The following is a 21174-nucleotide window of genomic DNA, read 5'->3' on the forward strand; positions in this document are numbered from 1 at the left end:
CATCCAGTAAAAGTGGTGGTGTTAAAGGTTAAAATTGACTTGGCATTCCTTCGTTTTTTTTTTTTTTTCAGCCCCTGCAGCAGGGGTACAGAGAGAGTGGGGCTGGAGGCGGGATGTCCTACTTTAGGAGGGAACGTGAATTTTCAAAGACTAGTGGCCCCTTCCTCAGAATTCACCACATGCTTTCATTCTTTCCGCTTGTTCACCCGGTCTGTTTTATCCCATGCAAATGAGCACACACACTCACAGATTGCAGGGAAACCTCAGGATAATTGTGCTAGGGATATCTTTTTTCTTAAGGCACAAGCAAATGTGTGATATATGAGCTTTTCTGCCGTTCTTTTTATACTTTTTTTTTGCATAAGCCTACTTCACAGATGTATTTTCCAGATGAAGACACAAGTTTGTCATAATATCAACTGATAAATATGCCTGGCCAAAGGAAGTATAGGAAAATCTCAATCCCCTAACTTTGTCTTTTCGTTCTCCTCTTTCCCTCCCTCTCTTCTCATTCCCTCCCTCCCTCTCTCAGAGTAACCATGTGCTTTTCGTGTCAGTAGACACATTTAACCCTCTCCTCAGAATAACCGATGCATAGACAGCTGTCTCTTTTTCTCTTTCTTTTTCTTTGACTTCTCTTCCTCAATTTCCCTTTTGTAGGATTCTCTGCAGCTTTTGTTATCTTTATGGCTCTGGAAACTCTCCCTTAGAGGAATTTATGTAACTGCAACAGGACAGAGACACCTTAAGCACATACATGCTGGAGGAAGCCACAACATAAGCACCTTCAACGGGAACAACTTTAAAAGTCTGAGGATTGCTGGGAGAGAAGAAGAAGAACAATCAGGCTGAAAAAGCAGGACCATGCCGGGCTGTCAGATCTGGACTGGGTTTTTGCCGGTTCTGCTGGTCTTTCTGCTGTCTGCATCTGGTTCAGGGAATGCTCGCATGATCAGGAAGAGAGGACTCAACCAGAAGGTAAGGATTGAATGTGTGTGTGTGTGTTGTGTTGTCTGTTTGTGTGTGTGTGTGTGTTGGACACCAAAGGCCTTTTAGGCTCAGCAAGACTTGCATTTATTTGATATGACTTGAAATAAAAATCTACTATTCAAAAGTTTGGAGATGGTACAATTTAAATATTTCTGAAAGAAGCCTTTTATGCTCACCAAGACAGCATTTATTTGATCAAAAATAAAATTTAGGAATATTGTGAATTTAAACAATTTAAAACAAAATGTAATTTTGTTCAGCAATCTTCAACATCACTACTCCAGTCTTCAGTGACACGTTCAGTGACTCAAGAACATTTGATTTGCTGATTAATGTTGCTTTAATTAATATATATATATGAATGTAAAATTTTATTTTTTGTTTTTCACTTTTTTATTTTCAAGATTTTATATTCAGATTACCATAAAAAGAATGTAGCATACAGATATGCACTCTAATTTGGCATCTGATGTAGACTTGAGCATGAAAATGGTCATACCATTGCACTCTTTGGCCCTTTGTTGTTAATAAAGCAGTGTTGGCAGAGGTTGGCATCTGTGAACCTTTAAGAGTTTTTAGGTCTATTATACAGTGAAAAAAAACTTAATGAATACACTGTGTCTTTGTGACTCCGGTGGAGTTGCTGTGGTTACGGATGAATACTCAGATGTATGTAGTGTGTGTGTGTGTGTGTGTGTGTGTGTGCAACAGAGGCAGGATTTCAGGCGGGAAGTTTCTGGGCCTCTGCTCCTCTTTAGTCCTGATAAGCATTTGATTGACAACAATTAACAAGTGATGGCAAGAGGGAATTTGCACCGGATGGACATCCCTTCCCAACTGACTGAATTCCAGCATCATTTGATTTCGGCTCTACTGCGGAATTCGAAACAGACAAGATTTACAAACAAATCCATTCACATGCCACAGGAAATGGACCGTGCCCGAAGTGACCTCGCTGTTGCATTATCATACGTGCATCTTCTTTCTGGTTTTGTTTCAGTTTTTTATCCATCTTTCCATTTGACATTACGACAAGTGTCTGCTTCCTTCCTGTCCTCTCTTTCTCACTCTCTCTTTCTGCAGAGTCGTTGGTGTGAACTGATGATGCATGGATAGAGACACAGTACAGTGCTGTTATAGCAATAAATCATAATTAGGTTCACATTGAGGGTAATTGAGATCATTCCACTGATGTGACCTCTCTAAGAAAAACAGCAACGACAGGGGTCAGAGAAGTAGGTGAGCTGTGCCTCACATTCGTGGTTTTGTGACAGTATTGTTGTGGGAGAGAGAAAGTGGGTTAGAGCCAGCATTCTGCTGAGCTGGATTTTCTGGGTGGGCCTGAAACGGTCCAAATCCATCCCGGTCCAACTGGCTCCCAGCTCACTCATGACTGAGAAACATGAACTGTTTATCCATTCAAAGCATTTGTGTTTGGTAAAAATGCTTGTGGCTGAGCATTCCAGGCTTTCATGAATAACTCAGAATCCAAGCCATGAGGCTTTGCGTTGCTAAAGTACAATGTTACGGATATAAGGCTAAATATTTCTCATTGATCTTTGTAAAGATCGTCACAAATGCTTTTTTTCCTGCAGAACAAGTAAAGGCATGTGAGGGGTCATCTCAGCTCGGCTGTACCCTCACAGCCCCATCAATCTCTGAGCACAGTGATGACTAACAGGCCAAGGGAAAACGCTTTAAAAGCTGACAGAGATGATGACAGATGTGTTAGAGCTACTTGTCAACAATCTCCTGAGGTGATGTGAAGTGTCTGTCATCCTCTTTCAGGTTATATTTGCTCATAGACTCTAAGTCAAGACTGCAGTATCTGCTTCCAGTTTTTTCAGTCTGGATAGTGTTAATGTTTTGAACCATGAAGAAGATCTTTTGGAAACATCAATTTGCAGCTTAATTTATTCAATTAACAACTTATGAGAAACGTCTCATTGTTCTCTGTTTAAGAAGCTAATTTGAAACTGTAGTTAATCAAGCTACAAGCTAATAACAAAAAGAAGCTACATGTAGTGTATTGAAGTGAAGTGTATTGGAGTTGATATCTTCATAATTTGATGTTACCTTTTAATATTTAGAAAATTATATCTAAAATATGGTGACACTGAATAGAACAAAAATGCATTAAATGCATACCCAACGGTTATTCATTAAACACATTATAGTGAGGTCTAAAAAAAATGAACAAATATTTTACAAACAAATAAATGCTGCCTTGATGACTGAGTAAAAACGTTTTAACTATTTTGTTACGAAAAGACAAAGGGATATAAAATGAATCTGTGAATCATTTATTTGATCAACAAAAATGTTTATTTCAATGAATACACAACAAACTGACTTACTAAAATGATTCAAAATGGGACAGAGAGGGCAGATTGGGAGAGTTCAGTTTAGGTGTGGTAAAATAAGACCAAAAGAACGCATTTTTAGCTTAAGTTACAGTATAAGTTCTGAGGGAAGCATTTGACTGTTGTGGTGTTTCAACTCTAGCTAATATCCAACATGAGATCAGGCTACAGCAGTTGAACAGAAGTCATGTGTTCTGCTGCAGAGAGAGTTCAACAGTAATCCCAGTCAGCTGAGGAGATCATGTTTAACTACACCTACAAACAGTATAAAAAAAATACATGAACACAAAAACATGAACATTTAATTAAGGACTTATTCAACTCATAGGAAATGTTTTTTTTATTATTATTTCTTAACTCAAGAAAATACACAACAGTACAAAAAAATAAATAAATAAAAATCCACATTACTGTCATGTGAACAGACAACCCCAAGAATACAAAAGAATACAATAAAATAAAAAAAGAAGGTAAATAATAGCCTATACACATAGACTTTAAGCACAGAGCAAATTCACAGCTTTCTTATTAGTAGATACTGAAATCAAACTAATAATTCTCCATGTCTTTTAAAAAGGCCACAAAGTCAGGTTTACAATTTGAAAAATTACATTTGTAATTCCAAAATTTGCATAAGAAAATAATTAGATTATAATAAACTAATATTTTATATTGTGTGGTCTGAGTCAAAACACCCAAATAATATTTCTCATTTGTACTGAAAATTCTGTCAAATTCATAGGAAACACGTGCTTATACATACATTTCTGCAACCCCGTTATTATGTAGCTGTATTACTGTACGTTTCGCAGCACTTTCAAAGTTAAAATCTCCAGAGAGTGGCGCTAAAACACACGTTTAATACTTGGCCGTGAAGCATTTGTATTGTTGGTACAGGTAGCGTTTTTATTATGCTCTTTGGGGCATTCATAATTAAAATATCCAGTCAGCATCGCTAAAGATTAATTCTCTATCGTGTCTACGCCAAACCCAAACTTAAACCTACCAGACAGTGTTAACAAATTCAAAAATAATGTAAAAACGTACTTCCTGAACGCAGTCGTGCTAATTTAGCTTATGCTAATGCGGATTTAAGCTGTTTTGTTGCCCCGCAGCTTTTTATCGCCTGTGAGCTACCGAGTTAACCTACTGATTTAGAAAACACTTACACATGCAGCCATGTGACCACAACGGTCAAAAGTATCGGTTTGTGGGTACGTTTTTCAGTTTTGCAAAAATGTATGTGGAGGCCCGTATTTCTAATGAGCCTTATTTCTAAAGTCTATTATGGTATATTCTACAATCTACACCTATCCGATTGGCACTACTCAATGCATGTTCTAATGTTCCTAACAAGTACACGGCAGCTAACCTCAATATTAATTTGGCGGTCCAAAACAAATGGGCTGCTACATTTCCTCAAAGCCTTTATTGATTACCGTAATTTATCAGGAAAAGAGTGACCTTCACCCTGCCCCTCATCAAGCTTTCTGTTCCCTTCTTGAGATCTGTCAATCATCCACAGGTCCGTCCCACTCTCTCCACTCACTTCAGGCTGAGCCAAGCAACCAAAGCACCTAAGAAGCTGTAAAATACTCAGAACTCGGCAGGAAATGAACGTGCAGACGTCTAGACTTAAATCACAGCACACTGGTGGAACTTGGAGAGAGAGAGAGGAAAGGGGGCTATTTAGTTTTCCTCTCGTAATTATCTTAATGATTGCTTGGAAGACCACACTACAGAGTGCTAAGTATGTCAACATGTATTTAGTTCAAATCTTATTGTCCATACTAATAGGGGCCTCAAGTCAGTGAACCCGAAGGATGTAGAGCAGCGACAGGGTGGAGCATTTAAATGGGAAATGAAGGATATTTTGTGGCTCCTTGGAGTGTGAGGGAGTGTAATTTTGCAGAGCTTAACCCAGGCTTCTCTTAGTTAAATGCAGGCATTTTTCACCAAACATAGAAGAAAAAATGTGTCTACACTCTGTTCAACACAGCATCAAACAAAGTTCCTATGCTGGTAATAAAATCGGAGGGAATCGCTGGAACAAACCGTTATATACGCTACTGATATCTTATATGCAGGAACAGAGGTTTTAGAAGAGATAAGCAAAAAGTCATATACAGCACAGCATCAGGGGATCTAGTCCAGACAGGAAGAGCACACTACCACTTCCTCTATTCCTCATCCAGAGACACTTGGGAAAATAGAATCTGTATGTTAGATAAGCAAAGGCAGACTGATCTTAACAGTCACTGATATTTGTCAGCTCTGGTAAAACAGCACGCTGAATTCCTGTCATGTTGATGGCAGTCATAAATCAGAAATTATTGATCTAAACTTCATGAGTTGCAGACTCGAGTCTGAACGACCATTGCTGTTATACAACAGATAAATGCATAAAGGTTTCTAAGAAAGGTTTATGTAGGTATACATGTATACACTGTAATGCAACTGAAAGCTGAATTAATAAGCTTTAAATTTTAATGTATGGTTTGTTAGGATCTAAGAATATATGGATGAGATACAGCTGGAATCTGAGGGTGCAAAAAAATCTAAATACTGAGAAAACTGTCCAAAAGAATTCTTAGCAATGCATATTAATAATCAAAACTTTTTTTGAAAAGACTATATTTTAACCCATACAGTGTATTGTTGGCTATTGCTACAAATGTATCCCAGCGACCTAAGACTGGTTTTGTGGTCCAAGGTCACATATTTTGTATTTAATTGCACATAAACATTTCATTTATTTCAGTAAGACTTCTGTTACAATAACTATTTCTAATAAATGTTTAATATTATAATATTAGCTGTTTTTGAAACATAATATATGTTTCTTGAGCAGCAAACCAGCATATTACAATGATTTCTGAAGGATCACGTGACAATGAAGACTGGCTTGATGAAGCTTTTCCATCACAATAAATTACATTTTAAAATATACTCGAATAGAAACGTTATTTTGAATTGTAATAATATTTGTAAGTATTAATGTTCTGTATTTTTGATCAAATAAATGCAGCCTTTGCGTGAGCGAAAGAGAAATATTTCAAGAACTTCACATTTGGTAAGATTTTAGCACTTTTACGTTGTTATACGTATATATGTGAAATGATAACTGTACTTAATTTTATTTGTATTCTGTAAAAACACAATAAAATTTAATCTAGCCTAATTGCAAAAACAACCACATTGGGCTAATGCCAGACGTTTGCTTTTATTTTAACGGTTTATTGAAAAGCAAGGCTCCAGACTTGCCAAGTGAACATGCTGAGTTTTTAAGATGCATGGAGTTCTCAAACCCCATAATTTAATTAGTAAACAAAATCACAGCCACATTTCGACTTGGGCCCTAATAAAAGGCTCTGTGCAGGAGAATGAAGTGCTGAATACCAGCTGATGCGCGTCTGCATTCTAAACGGCTCTGGCCCGGAGTTTCAAAAGCAGTTTAGTATACACTTGGCCAGGGTAGCAAGAGAACTGATGAGCTTAAGTAGTGCTGAACTGTAAAAAGAAAAGCGAGAGCGAGAGAATGGAGGAGGTCTCTCGGAACAAAATGCACCCCAAACAGTACCTCTGGTGCAAACTGAAACCTGGTTCAGGCAGATCTATGAGCCCATTGAAGAACCCATGGGAGGAAGTAAACACGAGTAGAAAGGCCCAGACTTAGATGAAAAGCCTTTTTTTCTAACCCAGAGTCTCTGTGAGAGGTATTACGTTTCTGAACAGTGTACCCGTTATATTAACAGTGCTAAATCAGAAATACAGTGTCACAAGCTATTATAGACTCGAAATGTTATCCATGGGAACTATATCAGACAGAGCTTTCGAACCAATGCTACATGCTTGATAAGGTTGATTGTTTTGTACAAGTTTTGTTTTGTCTGTTTTTGTTTACTAAGTAAATGCTTTAAAATAATATACATAACACACATACAAGAGTGGACAAGGAATAATTAAGATTTTTAAACGTTTTCTGCTTACAAAGGCTGCAATTTTTTTGATCACAGTAAAATAGAATGTTAAAGAAAGTTTTTATAAAGTAAAAAAAAAAAGTGTGTGTGTATATATATATATATATATATATATATATATATATATATATATATATATATATATATATATTACAATTACAATTTGATGCTTAATTACTAATTAATTATTATTATCAATATTGAAAACCATTTTTGGCATGTTTTGTAAAAACCATGTTAAGGATGAATAGAAATTTAATTAAATAGCATTTATTAATAACATATAAATATAAATTTGATTTCTGTGAGTTTTGATAAATCTATTGCATCCTTTCAGATTGTATAATTACAAAAACTAATTTTATCTGAAACTAGTATATCATATGTTCCAAAAATATAATAAGCAGCAAAACAGTTTTTAACATTTCTCAAGAACCAAATTAGCATGTAAGACTGGAGTAATGATGTAAAAACTAAAAATGTTGCTTTGCCATCAATAATAATCTTCAGAAATTGTAATAAGCTGTCACAATATTACTCTTATTTCAAAAACATAGACAAATCAAGATTTCAAATCAAGTCTTGTCTTATGTTGTCTCTCAGGACTACGAGTACCCCAACCATCCTCAGACGGCTCAGCACCAGAAGAACGACCGCTGTCCTCCTCCGCCGCAGATGCTGCCCGAGCGGGCCTGTGAGGTTCCGGGCTGCCGGTCCGATTCGGAGTGTGAGAGACACAAACGGTGCTGCTACAACGGCTGCATCTACGCCTGCCTGGAGTCAGTGCAACCTCCACCAGGTGAGAAAACACATGATCTGCTCAGAAATCAATAGAAGCAACAGACACACACATCCGCTTTAGCAGTACTACAAGGCACAGTGCTAATGGTTTTTAAAATGAATTGATCCTCTCGTGAGGTGTAAGTTACTGAGCTGGGTGTGTATACAGGGAGTCATGAGCACATGATTCACTGCCATACTGATATCGTGTATTGATTTCTTATTGCTCAGTGCTGGACTGGTTGGTGCAGCCCAAGCCGCGGTGGTTAGGAGGCAATGGCTGGCTTTTAGATGGACCAGAAGAAGTTCTGCAGGGTGGGTATTGATTAATCAATGATTGAATACTGACTCACCATTAAATGTTGTTTGGAGCAATAATAAAAACCCTTAACAGACCTTAGTCATGGTAGACGCCATATAGACTTTTCCACAAATGAAAACAAGACTTTGAAGGATAGACAGTATATGAGCCGTATAAAGTTCCCATCACATGGAACAGCTTTCAAATCAGCTTTCTGGAGTTTTGTGTACTGAAAGTCTCCAGTACAGCTAATAGAACTGGTAGTGACTATCCTCACTGTGTTGTTTTCATTCCCATCAAAAATTTGGAAACTTGGAGCAACCCCAACTATAGTACCTGAGGTTTATTCATACATAAAAATCTATTTGTAAAATAAGCAATTATTTTGAAGTTATTATATATTAAATCTCTGCGGTCAGCAGTATAAATTAGCACTGAGGATCGTATATAGTCTTATAAGAAGATATATAGTTCTTTATAAGAAGCAGGTTAAAAATAGCCACATATTCTGAAACATCACAGATTATAACGTATTAACATTTGCCAAACTGGGTTCCTGGGGATTTGAGAGGGAACTTCAGGAGTTTCATAAAAACAAATAATTACTTTAATCATAAAAATATATTATATAAAATAATATTTAGGTTATATTTTATATTTATAAAAATTAATTTATTTTATACTATATATATATATATATATATATATATATATATATATATATATATATATATATATATATATATATATATATATAAATAGATTTTTATTTAATCAATATTTATGTAAATATATTTATATTATATAAAATTTTAAATATAGTATTTTATAATATATAAATATTTCATTTGCTTATACCATTAGCATCCATCAGAGAAATCTGAACTTCTTTTCAGCAACTGACTGTTAATTATTGAAATATTGTTAAATTATTTAAATATTCATTTTAAATCTGAAGGGTCAAGAGGGTTCAACTAACTAATAAGGACTTACAAATATATACAAAGCGAAAATTAATCAAACACTAAATATAATTACTTTTTTTTTTCTAAGTGAGGATAGCAAAATAAGGCAAACATTGTACACAGACATTCTTCATAGATTGGACTATGACTATATAAATTGAGACCATAAAATTAACATTTACATTTGTAAAATGTACATTTGACCTGACCATGCATTACTTAAGTGTGTGTGTGTGTGTGTGTGTGTGTGTGTGTGTGTGTGTGTGTGTGTGTGTGTGTGTGTGTGTGTGTGTATGTGTGTGTGTGCGCGCATTGGCACGTTTGTTTAATTAATGAACCAATTTCCTCCATCATTATATGTAGTAATAGGCTGAACTGCAATAGGTCGGCTAATTCTGATACACGCAATGACTGTCCATCATCACATTTTTATATGTAGCCTACACAATAATAACTGTAATCCTTTAGTTTTTAATATTTGGCAAGTGTGCTGCTGTGCATCCCTGTGTGTAATAAGCAAAGTCAACAAACGCTGTGGACCTGCCCAGAGGCGCATTATTTTCTACCAATGTGCTCTTTAAATAACAAAAAAATACTGCTCCATTGACTTTAAACTAGACCGGGTTTGAGTTGGTCTCAGTTCCTCAAAATAGTAATGCTCCACCAATGCACCTGAACACACCTCTTTTTTAGACCAGCACGCCTATGAGCGCACAAATGGGCACAAATGCATTTACTAGTTAAATGACGTTGCACTGGACGTGAAAATGAGAACTGAGTCGGACTGAAACTAGCCAACACACTTAATAAGGCCCTAACACTGAGTTTTTGTCGTATTTTATTGCCATTTTCTAAACTATACAGAATAAACGGTGATAATGTGGGAAATGTTAAAAGTGTCTGAATACATTTTGGTTTGGTTTGACTTCTAGAAAACTAGAAGGGTCTAATTGCCTTATGCTGACCAGCGCAACCTTGGCTCTTCACTATTTTTACTTAAAAAGACAGTTCACCCAAAATTTTTATTACTTTAATTACTCACCGTCGTGTCATTCCAAACCCGTAAGACCTTCGTTCATCTTAGAAACACAAGTTAAGATATTTTTGATGAAATCCTTTCTGACCATGCATGGACAGCAACACAACTGACATGTTCAAGGCCCAGAAAGTTATTAAGGACAGGGTTATTAGTCCAACACTGCCATCTGTAGTTGGTTTACTATTATTACCAAAACAAGCATTAAAAAAAAAAAAACCTAAGATTGCATGAACATGTTGCCTGCAATTAAACATTCTTGTGCTCAAACCAACACAATGGTAGCTTGCATGAACATAGATGCACATAGTGAAACACACCAGTAACTTGTCTTTGTGTGTAGCTGAGGCCTGTAGTACCACGGAGGATGGAGATGAGCCTTTGCTCTGCCCAACTGGTTATGAGTGCCACATTATCAACCCGGGAAACCCTTCAGCTGGGATCCCAAACCGAGGCCAGTGCATCAAACAGCGTGGAAACTCAGGTCCGAAGGGGCTCCTTCATCCAAACTTTCATTCATACATCCACCACTCACACGTTACGCATTGTGCAGGTTATCTAGAACGGTGGTTATAAACATGTTTCAGGAAAAATCTAAGGTTACAAAATTACATTCACACATTCAACAGTAGATTGTATCCTTTCAAACGAACACTTATTAAACACATTTAACTGTTCTCCCTCTAGATGGACGTAGCCTGAGACACAAGTCCTTCAAAGATTACAAGGATTATTTAGGTTAGTACGACCACCAATCGATTTTGTGTTTCAGCTGTAGGGAAGGGAAGAATAAAATCAGCCATTGAGGATAGACTGACATTGAATTTAATCTGTATTCTTCAGGAAGTAACTCCAACAATGCAGTGAGCTATGAGAAACATCAGCATAAGCATTTGGGCTGAGACAGGTGAGTTGAGTTTTACCACTGAATCCCAATTTTCTTGTGATTTCATGTATTTTAAAAAATGCACTTTTTCTCATTTAGGTTCGATTCTGGATGAGTGAAGTAACCAGTAACCACTGACCCTTATACCTGAACCACAACCGTTAAATCAAACAGAACTGCACAAGCCTTTCTCTTCAGCTTAAACCATAGATTGGTTCAAATCTGGTGCTCTTTTTCTTAAGTGCTTACGGTGTGACAAAGATGGCGTGACAAAAATGCAAAGTTAAAATTTCCTACCTCTCATGAAAGCCAAAAACAGACGACAGAAAGTATCAAAAAACTTGTACAATAACATGTCTAATACTTTGGGTAAAATGACAATTATCTATATGTGAGTTAAAGGAAACTATTTGGTGTGTGGTTTTTATGCTGCTGAGTCAGATTTTTTTTCCCCACTTTAAACATCAAAAACTAACTACTCTCATTTACCGTGCAGCTTTAACTTTTGGTATAGAAATGCTCCATAATCACTTTAATTTCATACCACACAATTATGTTTCTGCTTTAGAATTTTTGTTGTTGTCGTTGTTGTTTGTTTTCAAAAAAATCGTGTTTGGGTGCTTCTCTCAGCTAGTTCATTATAGCCAAGAAAATGTTAAATTCCTTCTGTGCTCTGTCACTGCAAGCTATTTGTTTTTCATATGGTGCTCCAATCAATAACTTTGGTTGTTGTTGTTGTTGTTGTTGTTTACTCATGGTGCAGGTTTATGTTTTACTCCACTGCTCTCTGATAAGCTATAGAAATCTGACGAGTGGGATAAACCACAATACAGCTTTCAGTGAAACAAAACATTTGAAACTGGTGCTGCATATACTGCCTTGTAATTCCAAATAAAACATTTGACAAAATATATGTGTCATGTTCATTTGTATACATGATATGGCATTGTGGTGTTTGAGCTCAGACAAAGAAAACATCGCTATTTAAATTTATTACTAAATCATTTTTTACATAAATGTTAAAAGCAAAAAATGAATAGGATCTTCTGCAATTACTCTCATGGAAGCGCCTTTATTCGATTGTTTTGTTGTCATACAATTATTAATTTTATAGGAAGTTTAAACTTCACTTAATATCAAGATTTATTTTGACCAAAGTTCACATTTATAAAGGTTTGCTATTGTTTAGCCTATTTATTTATTTACACGTTTGTTTTTAAATGTTTGTAGGTTAAATAGTTTAAACTATATATAATGTGTAACACTTGCAAATTAACAAGAAGTGAATAAATTTATCACAGATAAAGCTATATCTTCACACTCACACACGACGTAACTTTGATTATAAAGCTTATTTGATTAATTAAATTTTAGCTATATATATATATATATATATATATATATATATATATATATATATATATATATATATATATATATATATATATATATATATATATATAGAGAGAGAGAGAGAGAGTTTTAGTTTATAGTTTTATCTGCCATAATACACTAACATAACAATATTGTATCAATTATTTATCATATCGTTTGTTTAAGATTGTAGCGGGACCTTTATTTTGAAATTCATTTATGTAGACAGAAGCTTCCGTTCCGGGTAAGAGGTAACCAACGTGGTGTTCTTGCAGCTCAACGTGTGTGCTATTTCTGAGTGATAAAACATCTGAAAGAGAGTAATAAATAAACAAAAAAAGAAGGTAAGGAAAGATATTGTCATTTTATGTGCATTCTGTTCTTCTTGGATCTTACGTCATAAAGTATGTGCCTCCTAAACCAGTAACGTTAGTTAACCTAACTTAGGTTAAGTACTTCAGAAAGAAATATTTATAGACAAGCCAAAATATGAGGCGCCCATTCGAACTAATAAATGAGCAAATTATAATGTATACACATTTGTAGTTGTTGAAATATGTATGCCCCTCATGTCGTTCAGGATCTCTAGTGAACAGTACTATCGGTGCGATTCAACTATTTGATCAAAATAGAATACTCTTCTCTGATTAAAACAATGTTCTCCTGATGTCTACAGATCTCAGATCAGAGATGGGGGAGTTTAAAGTTCACCGGGTTCGGTTCTTTGACTACATGCCGTCGGGAATCAGAGCCTTGGCTTTCAATCGAGATATTGAAAGGATGGCAGTCGCAAGGATGGACGGTGCAGTGGAAATTTTCCACTGTTCAGACAGATTTTACCAAGAAAAGGTACGTTCCGTTATATTTAATCAAACTGATGCGTATAAAACACCTCTGTCCTAGTATTATTGACCAGAGCTACAATACTAAAATATGTTTTTTAACCAGATTTGCTAAATTACATTTGCTATGTCCACAGATCATCCCTGGCAGAGAGCAGTGCGGGATTGAAGGTCTGTGCTGGTTTGGCGAGCGTCTGTTCAGTGCAGAACTAAGCGGCGAAATAACGGAGTATGACCTGACAAACCAGAAAGTGAAATACACCCTAGATGCGTACGGAGGGCCAATCTGGACCATTACAGCCAATCAACAAAGAACACACTTAGCGGTATGTTTACTATGCGCTCAGTAACAAAAATCAGCCACTATTGATGTGGAAATGTCATTGCGTTAGATGAAATCACCTGAAAAAAAATCTATTTATTTTAAAAGGTAACAATGCCAGTAAACACCTGTAAAAAAAAAAAAAAAAAAAAAAAAAGTATGCATAATTGTAGTGCACAAATCAAATCTGAGAATTACATGTAAAAGAAAAACAACTTGGATATTAGTGAAATAAAATTCCACTTTATGATATCTAAAAAGTACATGACTTACTCCTTATTTATCACTCTTCAAGTTAAACCTTTTCAGTCAGTTTAAATTACATTTCCTTTTACGCATAAGTGCATTCTTCTTAATTATATTCCAGCTGTAAGTTCTACTTAAATGTATGCTAAAGTGTACTTCAGGAAAAGATGCTCAGTTTTCATTATTTGTAGGTCGGTTGTGAAGACGGAACTGTGAAACTGTTTGAGGTGAATGAAGACACGCTACAGTTTGAGAGAAATCTGGATAGGCAAAAAGGTAAGATTGTGGTAATATTCGTAACTTTCAGATGAATGTCATGGTTCAAAAAAATCTGAACATCATTACCTGTTCCATAGGCCGCATCATCTCTCTCTCCTGGCACCCATCAGGCTCCAGAATAGCAGCTGGGATGATGGATATGATCCAGATATTTAACGTAGAGACGGGTAAGCAGCGTCATTCCTCCAGAATGTGTTAATGTTCTCAGTGGTGTGGAATTAGTATGCGATCTAGAACATATGAGCGTTTTCAAAAGTTTACTATGTTTTCTAGGCCACTCTATACACAGGATGCTGCCTGACAAAGGTTTCGGGATATCCCTCACTAAGGAGTGTGTAATTTGGAGTGTGGTTTACCTCTCGGATGGGACGGTCATCAGTGGAGACTCCCTGGGACTGGTCAAATTTTGGGATGATCAGACTGGTACACAAATCAAAAGCCATGAAGTCACAAAATGTGATGTGCTGGCATTAGCAATCTCTGAGGTAAGAAGAATGCTGGGGGTTTGCGAGCAAATGTTACGGTTTCATGTTTGCAACTTTATTCACTTCCGCTCTAAACTTTGGGGTCATTAATATTTTTTTTTTTTTTTTAGGTTTTTGAAAAGTTATACTCACACAGCCTGCATTTATTCGATTCAAAATACTGTAAAATGGTAAACTACTGTACAAAAGATATTCATGGTGTTTTACTTAATGTTCTAATGATTTTTAGACAGGTGCTGGTCATATAATTAGAATATCAAAAATTTCACTAATTCCATTCAAAAAAGGAAACTTGTATATTATATATTCATTAACACACAGAATGATATTTCAATGTTTTTCCTTTTAATTATTATAATTGACAACTAACAGCACTCAATACTTGGGGTTTCTTTTGCCTATATTACTGCAGTAATGCGGCGTGGCATGGAGTCAAGCATTCTGTGGCACTGCTCAGGTGTTATGAGAGCCAAGGTTGCTCCTGCAATGCTTCTGCATTGTTGGGTCTGGCATATTGCATCTTCCTCTTGGTTAAGGTCAGGCAGGTTTGCTGGCCAGTTAAGAACAGTGATACCATGGTCCTTAAACCAAGTGCTGGTAGCTTCGGCACTGTATGCAGGTGCCAATTCCTGTTGGAAGTGAAATCTGCATCTCCATCATTTTTCTGGCATACGGCTGCTTTGACCTTGGATCTCAAAAAACACAGTGGACCAACACCAGCAGATGACTTGACACCCCAAACCATCACTGTTGAAACTTTACACTGGACCTCAAGCAACGTGGATTCTGTGCCTCCCCTCTCTTCCTCCAGACTCTGGGACCCGGATTTCCAAAGGAAATGCAAAATGTACTTTCATCAGAGAACATATCTTTGGACCACTCAGCAACAGTCCAGTCCTTTTTGTCTTTAGCCCAGGCGCTGTCTGTTGTTAAAGAGTGGCTTGACACAAGGAATGCGACAGCTGAAACCCATGCAGTCCACTCTTTGGGAATCTCCCCCATATTTTTTAATGGGTTTTGTTTCACAATCCTCTCCAGGTTGTAGTTGTACCTATTGCTTGCACACTTTTTCTACCACATCTTTTCCTTCACTCTGCTTCTCTATTAAAGTGCTTGGACACAGAGCTCCGCGAACAGCCAGCCTCTTTTAGAATGACCTTTTGTGTCTTGCCCTCCTTGTTCAAGGTGTCAACGGTCGTCTTTTGGACATCTGTCAAGTCAGCAATCTTCCCCATGTTTTTGTAGCCTACAGAACTGGACTGAGAGACCATTTAAAAGGCCTTTGCAGGTGTTCTGAGTTAATTAGCTGATTAGAGCGTGGCACCAGGTGTCCTCCACATCAAACCCTTTTACAATATTCAAATTTTCTGAGATACTGAATTTGGTCAAAATACATTTTGAAGTTGTCAGTTATTATCATCAGAACTAAAAGAAATAAACATTTTAAATCTATCAGTCTGTTATTATAGATTTATTCGAAATCATGTAATAGAATACATGAAAAGTATAAGAAAATTAACTGGTTAACAAATTATTTTTCCCTCTTGAATGGCAGAATGAGGACAGCCTTGTTGCCGGGACGTCAGAAGGAACTGTGGTACAGTTCCAGTTCGTCTCTACCGTTTTTGGAAAGAATGACAAAGAATGGGTCAGAACCAGAACATTTAAGAACCACACACATGACATCAGAGCTGTGGCAGAGATCACGACAGCTGTGGTTTCAGGAGGTGAGCTTATTGTTAGACGATTTAAACGGAGCTGCCTCCGTCACACAAATCTTCATATGACATGTGTCATGTGTTTTTGTTTAAACTAGTTTAAAAGACTATTCTCATCTCAGGTATGGACGCACACCTGGTCGTGAGACCTTTATTAGACAAGTTCGAAGAGAGGTCGGTGGCCTCTGCTTTGAGGAAGATTCACTTTCCACATGTGAGTATTGTGAAATTGTGACTTTCGCATAGACAACATGTTTGTAGTTGGTTCTTAATATGAAGGACTTTTTGTGCATTGCAGAGGAGCCTGGTGTCCTGTGCCAAGAAGTCAGACCTGATGCTTTTCCGGTACCCTGGTCATCTGGAGCTCTGGAGACTGGGAGAGAGTGAAGGAAAAGGTGAGGATGATATTCAGTGTGATCCTTGATATAGAATACTAGTTTAATGTTTGGAAACTCCTAATCATTACAAAATAGTCAAGTAATAAAAATCTATGAAATGGCATGAGTGAAAATAAGGAAATAAAACAGCCATTTAAACATTTTGGTTTAGTACGTTTTGTTGTTGAGAGGAGAAAGAACTTTATTCAGCAAAGAGGCTTTAAATTTATCAAAACTGTTTATAATTATCTTGTAACAATAATAAATATGATACAAACGATTTTTATTTCATTACATGTTAGGTCAAATGTAGCAACAATTATGATACTAAAAAATGTTTCTTAAACATAAAATCAGCAAAATAAAATTCATTCTGAAGGCTTTTATGACATTTTTAAAATATAATTTAACAGATAAATATGACATTTTATTTTAGTAATATTATTTTACATTATTACTTTTTTTATGTAATTTTAGCAAATAAATGCTTCTATACAACATTCCCATACTGAACATTTGTATTTTTGGTCCATGTTTTGTAATGTTTTATAGAACTATTATCAAGCAGAAAAGCATAAGCCTTTTAATAATATATAGATTTTTTTTTATATAATGACAAGCAAGTTTATTCAAGTGTCTTAATAATAATCTAGAGTTGTCTTCAGTACGACATGTCAGAATTTCTTTTGTGTGGTTAACCATTGGTCTTCTGTTGCCAGGCTTGCCAGGAAGCAGTTTATTTGTAAAAAGAAATCCAGAGAAAGTGCTTCATTTAAAAGTGAAGGTACGGTGCCTGTTTGAAAATTGTCATTGTACACACAAAAATGTATTCATATAATATTGCATAATATCTATATCAAAAAATGTATATGTGAAACTTTACGCAGGATGAGGTGAGAGTTGATGCATGAGTTGTGCTGCTGAAATGACTGACGTGTTTATCCGCAGGGTGAGGATCACATCCGCTGCAGTGCCGTGTCTCCCTGTGGAGAATGGATTGCTTACTCCACAGCCAATACTCTACGGCTCTTCAGGCTACACTGCAACAATAATAACATCAACATCACCAAGGTACTGTAGATTTCCACAGAGCTGCACGAAAACACATCACATGGTTTTGATGAGTGCTAAACAAATGTGCAGATTTTCATTCAATTTTGAAGAGTCTGATGACCTCTGAGAAAGGCCCCATGAAAAAAATGTTTTTTCCCCCTCCTCTTCTTTCAGATATCCAAGCTACCAAAGGTTCTCAGCTCAGCCAGTCAGCTTTGCTTCTCTTCAGACTCCTCCCATTTGTTTTCCGCCTCCACACAGTCATCAGTGCACTTAGTTTCTCTCAGCCAATCAGGATGCAAGCTTGTGGGCACCCTTAAACCTAAGTCAGGTGAGGAGACTATAGGGCAGTGGTTCCCAACCTTTTCTTGTTTGAGGCACCCTTGGAAAGCCTTTCAAAAGTTCCCGGCACCCTTATAAGGAAATAGATATTTAAAATCTCCGTAGCTTTTTTATTATTATTTATTTATTTGTTTCATTTCGAGAGTTTGCATGCAACAACACCTTATACCTAGTTTACTAATAGTTTACTAACTAGTTTCTGATAGTTAAGTAGAGAGCGACAAACATAGTTTTAGCTTATCACAAGAATTGCACTTGATCACAAATTTACGTGCACTGAGGACGACTATAGGGTTTGGTACAATATCTTCTGCCTCCTTTGAGTCACCAATCAGTACTGAGGCATGCTGGCCCTGTCCTGTTGTTACAGTTAATCCACAACCCTCACTGAGGAACGGGTGGGGTGGAAAGGATTCTCCGCTAGAAACCTGCGCGGGACAGATTTTTCTATCCCGCTAAATGCTCTTATTTTTTCCGCTCCCGCCCGCAACTTTTGTCCACAGATCCTAAAACATTAAAACTGAGCACAATAACGCTACCTGAACTTCCAGACTTGTGGCTGCTGTAGGCAGTATTTTGTTGCATTTGTCGCAAAAGGGAAGGTGTATACCGTCACATACTATAGAAAAACATTTCCAAATATCGGATTTCCTTTGTTTGGCTTTGTAGTTCTGTATGTTCCTTTCTTTAATAATGAATTAATATCTGTAGCACTAAGCGCTCCACCTGTGTCATGCTCTTCAGACATTTTGCCTCGGTGTGGGTCTATGGTCTTTGTTCCTCGCAAGAACCACGTGAGAATTTACGTTATTTTGAGTTGTTCGTGTTGCTTTCAGCAGATAAATAATATTTTATTTCTTTTTAACTATTTAATTTTAAGATATTTCCATTTTGTGAGTTCCGAAATAATTTCATTCTCCCGGCACACACGAGGACCTTACCGCCGCACCCAAGGCACATATCAAACCTCGTCCCAAGCACTGGGTTGCGTCGGGTCCCAGACCACGCGGACTCCCGCGGGATTGCAGGTCTCTACTCTCCGCTATCTCGGTAGTCCCCTCCCCTCTCCCGCCAACCTTAGTGCAATTTTTTCCCGAAATTTTGGCACCCTCAAAAGATCTCATTAGTGCACGCACAATAACCACTGCTATAGGGTTTGGTGTGGAAATGTTAGTTTTCTAATTTAATATATATATATTTATTTTTTACAGTTAAGATAGAAAATGCCAGTAAAAGCACTTACATAAAAAGTTTTATATTTCAAATAAATGCTCTTCTTTTGAACTTTTATTCACAGATCCTAAAAAATAATTAATAATAATATAATATGAAGCTACACAACTGTTTTAAAAAAAGAGTAGTTATATTAAATAGGAAAAACTGTCTAAAAATCGTTTGTCCTCCTCCAGGTTCCCATCAGGCCATTCACTTATTAGCTGCCAGTGAGGATGGCAAGTGGTTGGCCTCTGCAAACAGTGACCACGAGGTTCACGTCTATAACCTGCAGACACAAAAGGTATATTACCACAATATTTGTATACCGTTATAGAAACATTTAACAGAAGATGGATGGTTAACAACAACTTCATTCTTTTCAGGCTCATTGCACAGTTCCTGTATACAGTTCTGCTGTCACTGCCATGGGCATTCACCCAACAACAAACTGTCTGTTCATGATGTATGCAGATCAACAGGTTATGTCTCCATTTAGTAGTGTAAGGGTAAAGGAGTAGCTTCTTTTGTAGCTCTTGCTCATGTGTTCTTGTTCACCACAGATGTGCGAGTTTTCCATAGATCAGAAACAGTACACGGATTGGAGCAGAACGGTACAGGGGAAGGGCCTTCATAATTTCTGGTTGGAAAGAGACACACCGTGTCTCAATGTGACGTTCAATCCACAAAATCCATCCCATGTCATCCTGCATGATACTTACATGTTCTGCATCATTGACCAAAGCCTGGTGAGACAGTCCGCCATTTTTACTGAATGTCTAAAAACAAATAATCAAAAATGGTTTAATTATTCTTGATATTGTTATTTGGTTTGACATGGTTAAGAGACAAATATTTGTAGCGTTGATTTTATGTAATTAATTAATGTGTTTATTTTATGTTTGTTCCCTTTTAGCCATTGCCTAGTGATAAAGCTCCATTAATCAATCAGCTGACTCTGAAGAGCCTCCCAGAGGAGCAGAGGAAATCTCACAGCCATGCTTTTAAAATCTGCAAGACTTTTAAGGTATGCGTGAGCCATATACACATTTTTCTTTTTCTAAAATGTTGGATAAAAGGTTTAATGTATTTAATGTGTTTTTTTAGGATATCCTGTGTGTCGAACTGATGTCAGATCAGTCTCTGGTGGTGGTTGAACGGCCTCTAGAGGATGTCGCCACTCAGTTGCCTGCACCCATCAAACAAAAGAAATTTGCCACATAAGCATAAACCTCTCCATCTGTATGTGTGTGGTTTTTTTGTTGTGTTTTTTTGTTTTTGTTTGTTTTTTATCAAGAGACTGCAAATTGTTCCCTGTTGCACCCAATGTAAAAACTGCTGTGACAGTATTAAAAGAAATATTTACTGTACCTACTGTGTTGGTCTTTTGTCCAGAAAAGTTGTTTGCAATCTTTAGGTATGTTTGTATTGTTAACAATAAAAGTTTTCAGTAACTAAAATAAAGCAGGAATACTGTAAATATTATGTAGAGAAAAAAAAAACTTGAGCTGGACTTTTATTAGAAATATTGAATTTGCAACTAACCAAAAGTTTAAGATGAAGTAATAAAACTACTTCTAAAAACAGTTATATAGAAATACTGAAAAAGCCTCTGAAACTGAC

At 36.6% G+C, this 21174-nt stretch overlaps 2 protein-coding genes across 3 annotated transcripts; both read left to right on the forward strand.

The window, feature by feature from the left end:
* The first annotated feature begins 539 nt into the window (after positions 1 to 539).
* Positions 540 to 12199, forward strand: wfdc1 (WAP four-disulfide core domain 1). 2 transcript variants are annotated; one of them, XM_043264258.1, is made up of 7 exons: positions 542 to 978; positions 7937 to 8132; positions 8345 to 8428; positions 10759 to 10899; positions 11103 to 11153; positions 11259 to 11322; positions 11401 to 12199. In XM_043264258.1, the coding sequence occupies exons 1-6, from the start codon at positions 865 to 867 to the stop codon at positions 11315 to 11317; spliced, it is 645 nt and encodes a 214-aa protein (XP_043120193.1). In that variant the 5' UTR covers positions 542 to 864; the 3' UTR covers positions 11318 to 11322; positions 11401 to 12199. The 2 variants fall into 2 exon arrangements, with proteins under 2 accessions (XP_043120194.1, XP_043120193.1); XM_043264259.1 differs by lacking the exon at positions 11103 to 11153 and having other exon boundaries at positions 540 to 978.
* A 701-nt stretch (positions 12200 to 12900) lies between these two features.
* Positions 12901 to 20921, forward strand: utp4 (UTP4 small subunit processome component). Its single transcript, XM_043216813.1, has 17 exons — positions 12901 to 13019; positions 13352 to 13524; positions 13655 to 13843; positions 14277 to 14361; positions 14442 to 14531; positions 14638 to 14849; positions 16405 to 16576; positions 16690 to 16781; positions 16866 to 16962; positions 17664 to 17728; positions 17893 to 18015; positions 18172 to 18328; positions 19749 to 19855; positions 19938 to 20033; positions 20115 to 20300; positions 20468 to 20578; positions 20659 to 20921. Exons 2-17 carry the CDS (start codon positions 13366 to 13368, stop codon positions 20773 to 20775), a joined length of 2058 nt encoding a protein of 685 aa, XP_043072748.1. The 5' UTR covers positions 12901 to 13019; positions 13352 to 13365; the 3' UTR covers positions 20776 to 20921.
* Positions 20922 to 21174: the final 253 nt, after the last annotated feature.

The sequence above is a fragment of the Puntigrus tetrazona genome, chromosome 18 (assembly GCF_018831695.1).
Source record: "Puntigrus tetrazona isolate hp1 chromosome 18, ASM1883169v1, whole genome shotgun sequence".
In the NCBI taxonomy this organism is placed as follows: domain Eukaryota; kingdom Metazoa; phylum Chordata; class Actinopteri; order Cypriniformes; family Cyprinidae; genus Puntigrus; species Puntigrus tetrazona.

What these genes read in the sequence shown, in the direction of transcription:
- wfdc1 (XM_043264258.1), top strand. Translation starts at nt 865, where the DNA reads ATGCCGGGCTGTCAGATCTGGACTGGGTTTTTGCCGGTTCTGCTGGTC. An exon ending in GTCAGTGCAACCTCCACCAG is followed by an intron (nt 8,133 to 8,344) that starts GTGAGAAAACAC and finishes CTTATTGCTCAG; the next exon opens with TGCTGGACTGGTTGGTGCAG. An exon ending in ACCAGAAGAAGTTCTGCAGG is followed by an intron (nt 8,429 to 10,758) that starts GTGGGTATTGAT and finishes CTTTGTGTGTAG; the next exon opens with CTGAGGCCTGTAGTACCACG.
- utp4 (XM_043216813.1), top strand. Translation starts at nt 13,366, where the DNA reads ATGGGGGAGTTTAAAGTTCACCGGGTTCGGTTCTTTGACTACATGCCG. An exon ending in AAATCTGGATAGGCAAAAAG is followed by an intron (nt 14,362 to 14,441) that starts GTAAGATTGTGG and finishes CCTGTTCCATAG; the next exon opens with GCCGCATCATCTCTCTCTCC. An exon ending in GGGAGAGAGTGAAGGAAAAG is followed by an intron (nt 16,963 to 17,663) that starts GTGAGGATGATA and finishes TTCTGTTGCCAG; the next exon opens with GCTTGCCAGGAAGCAGTTTA.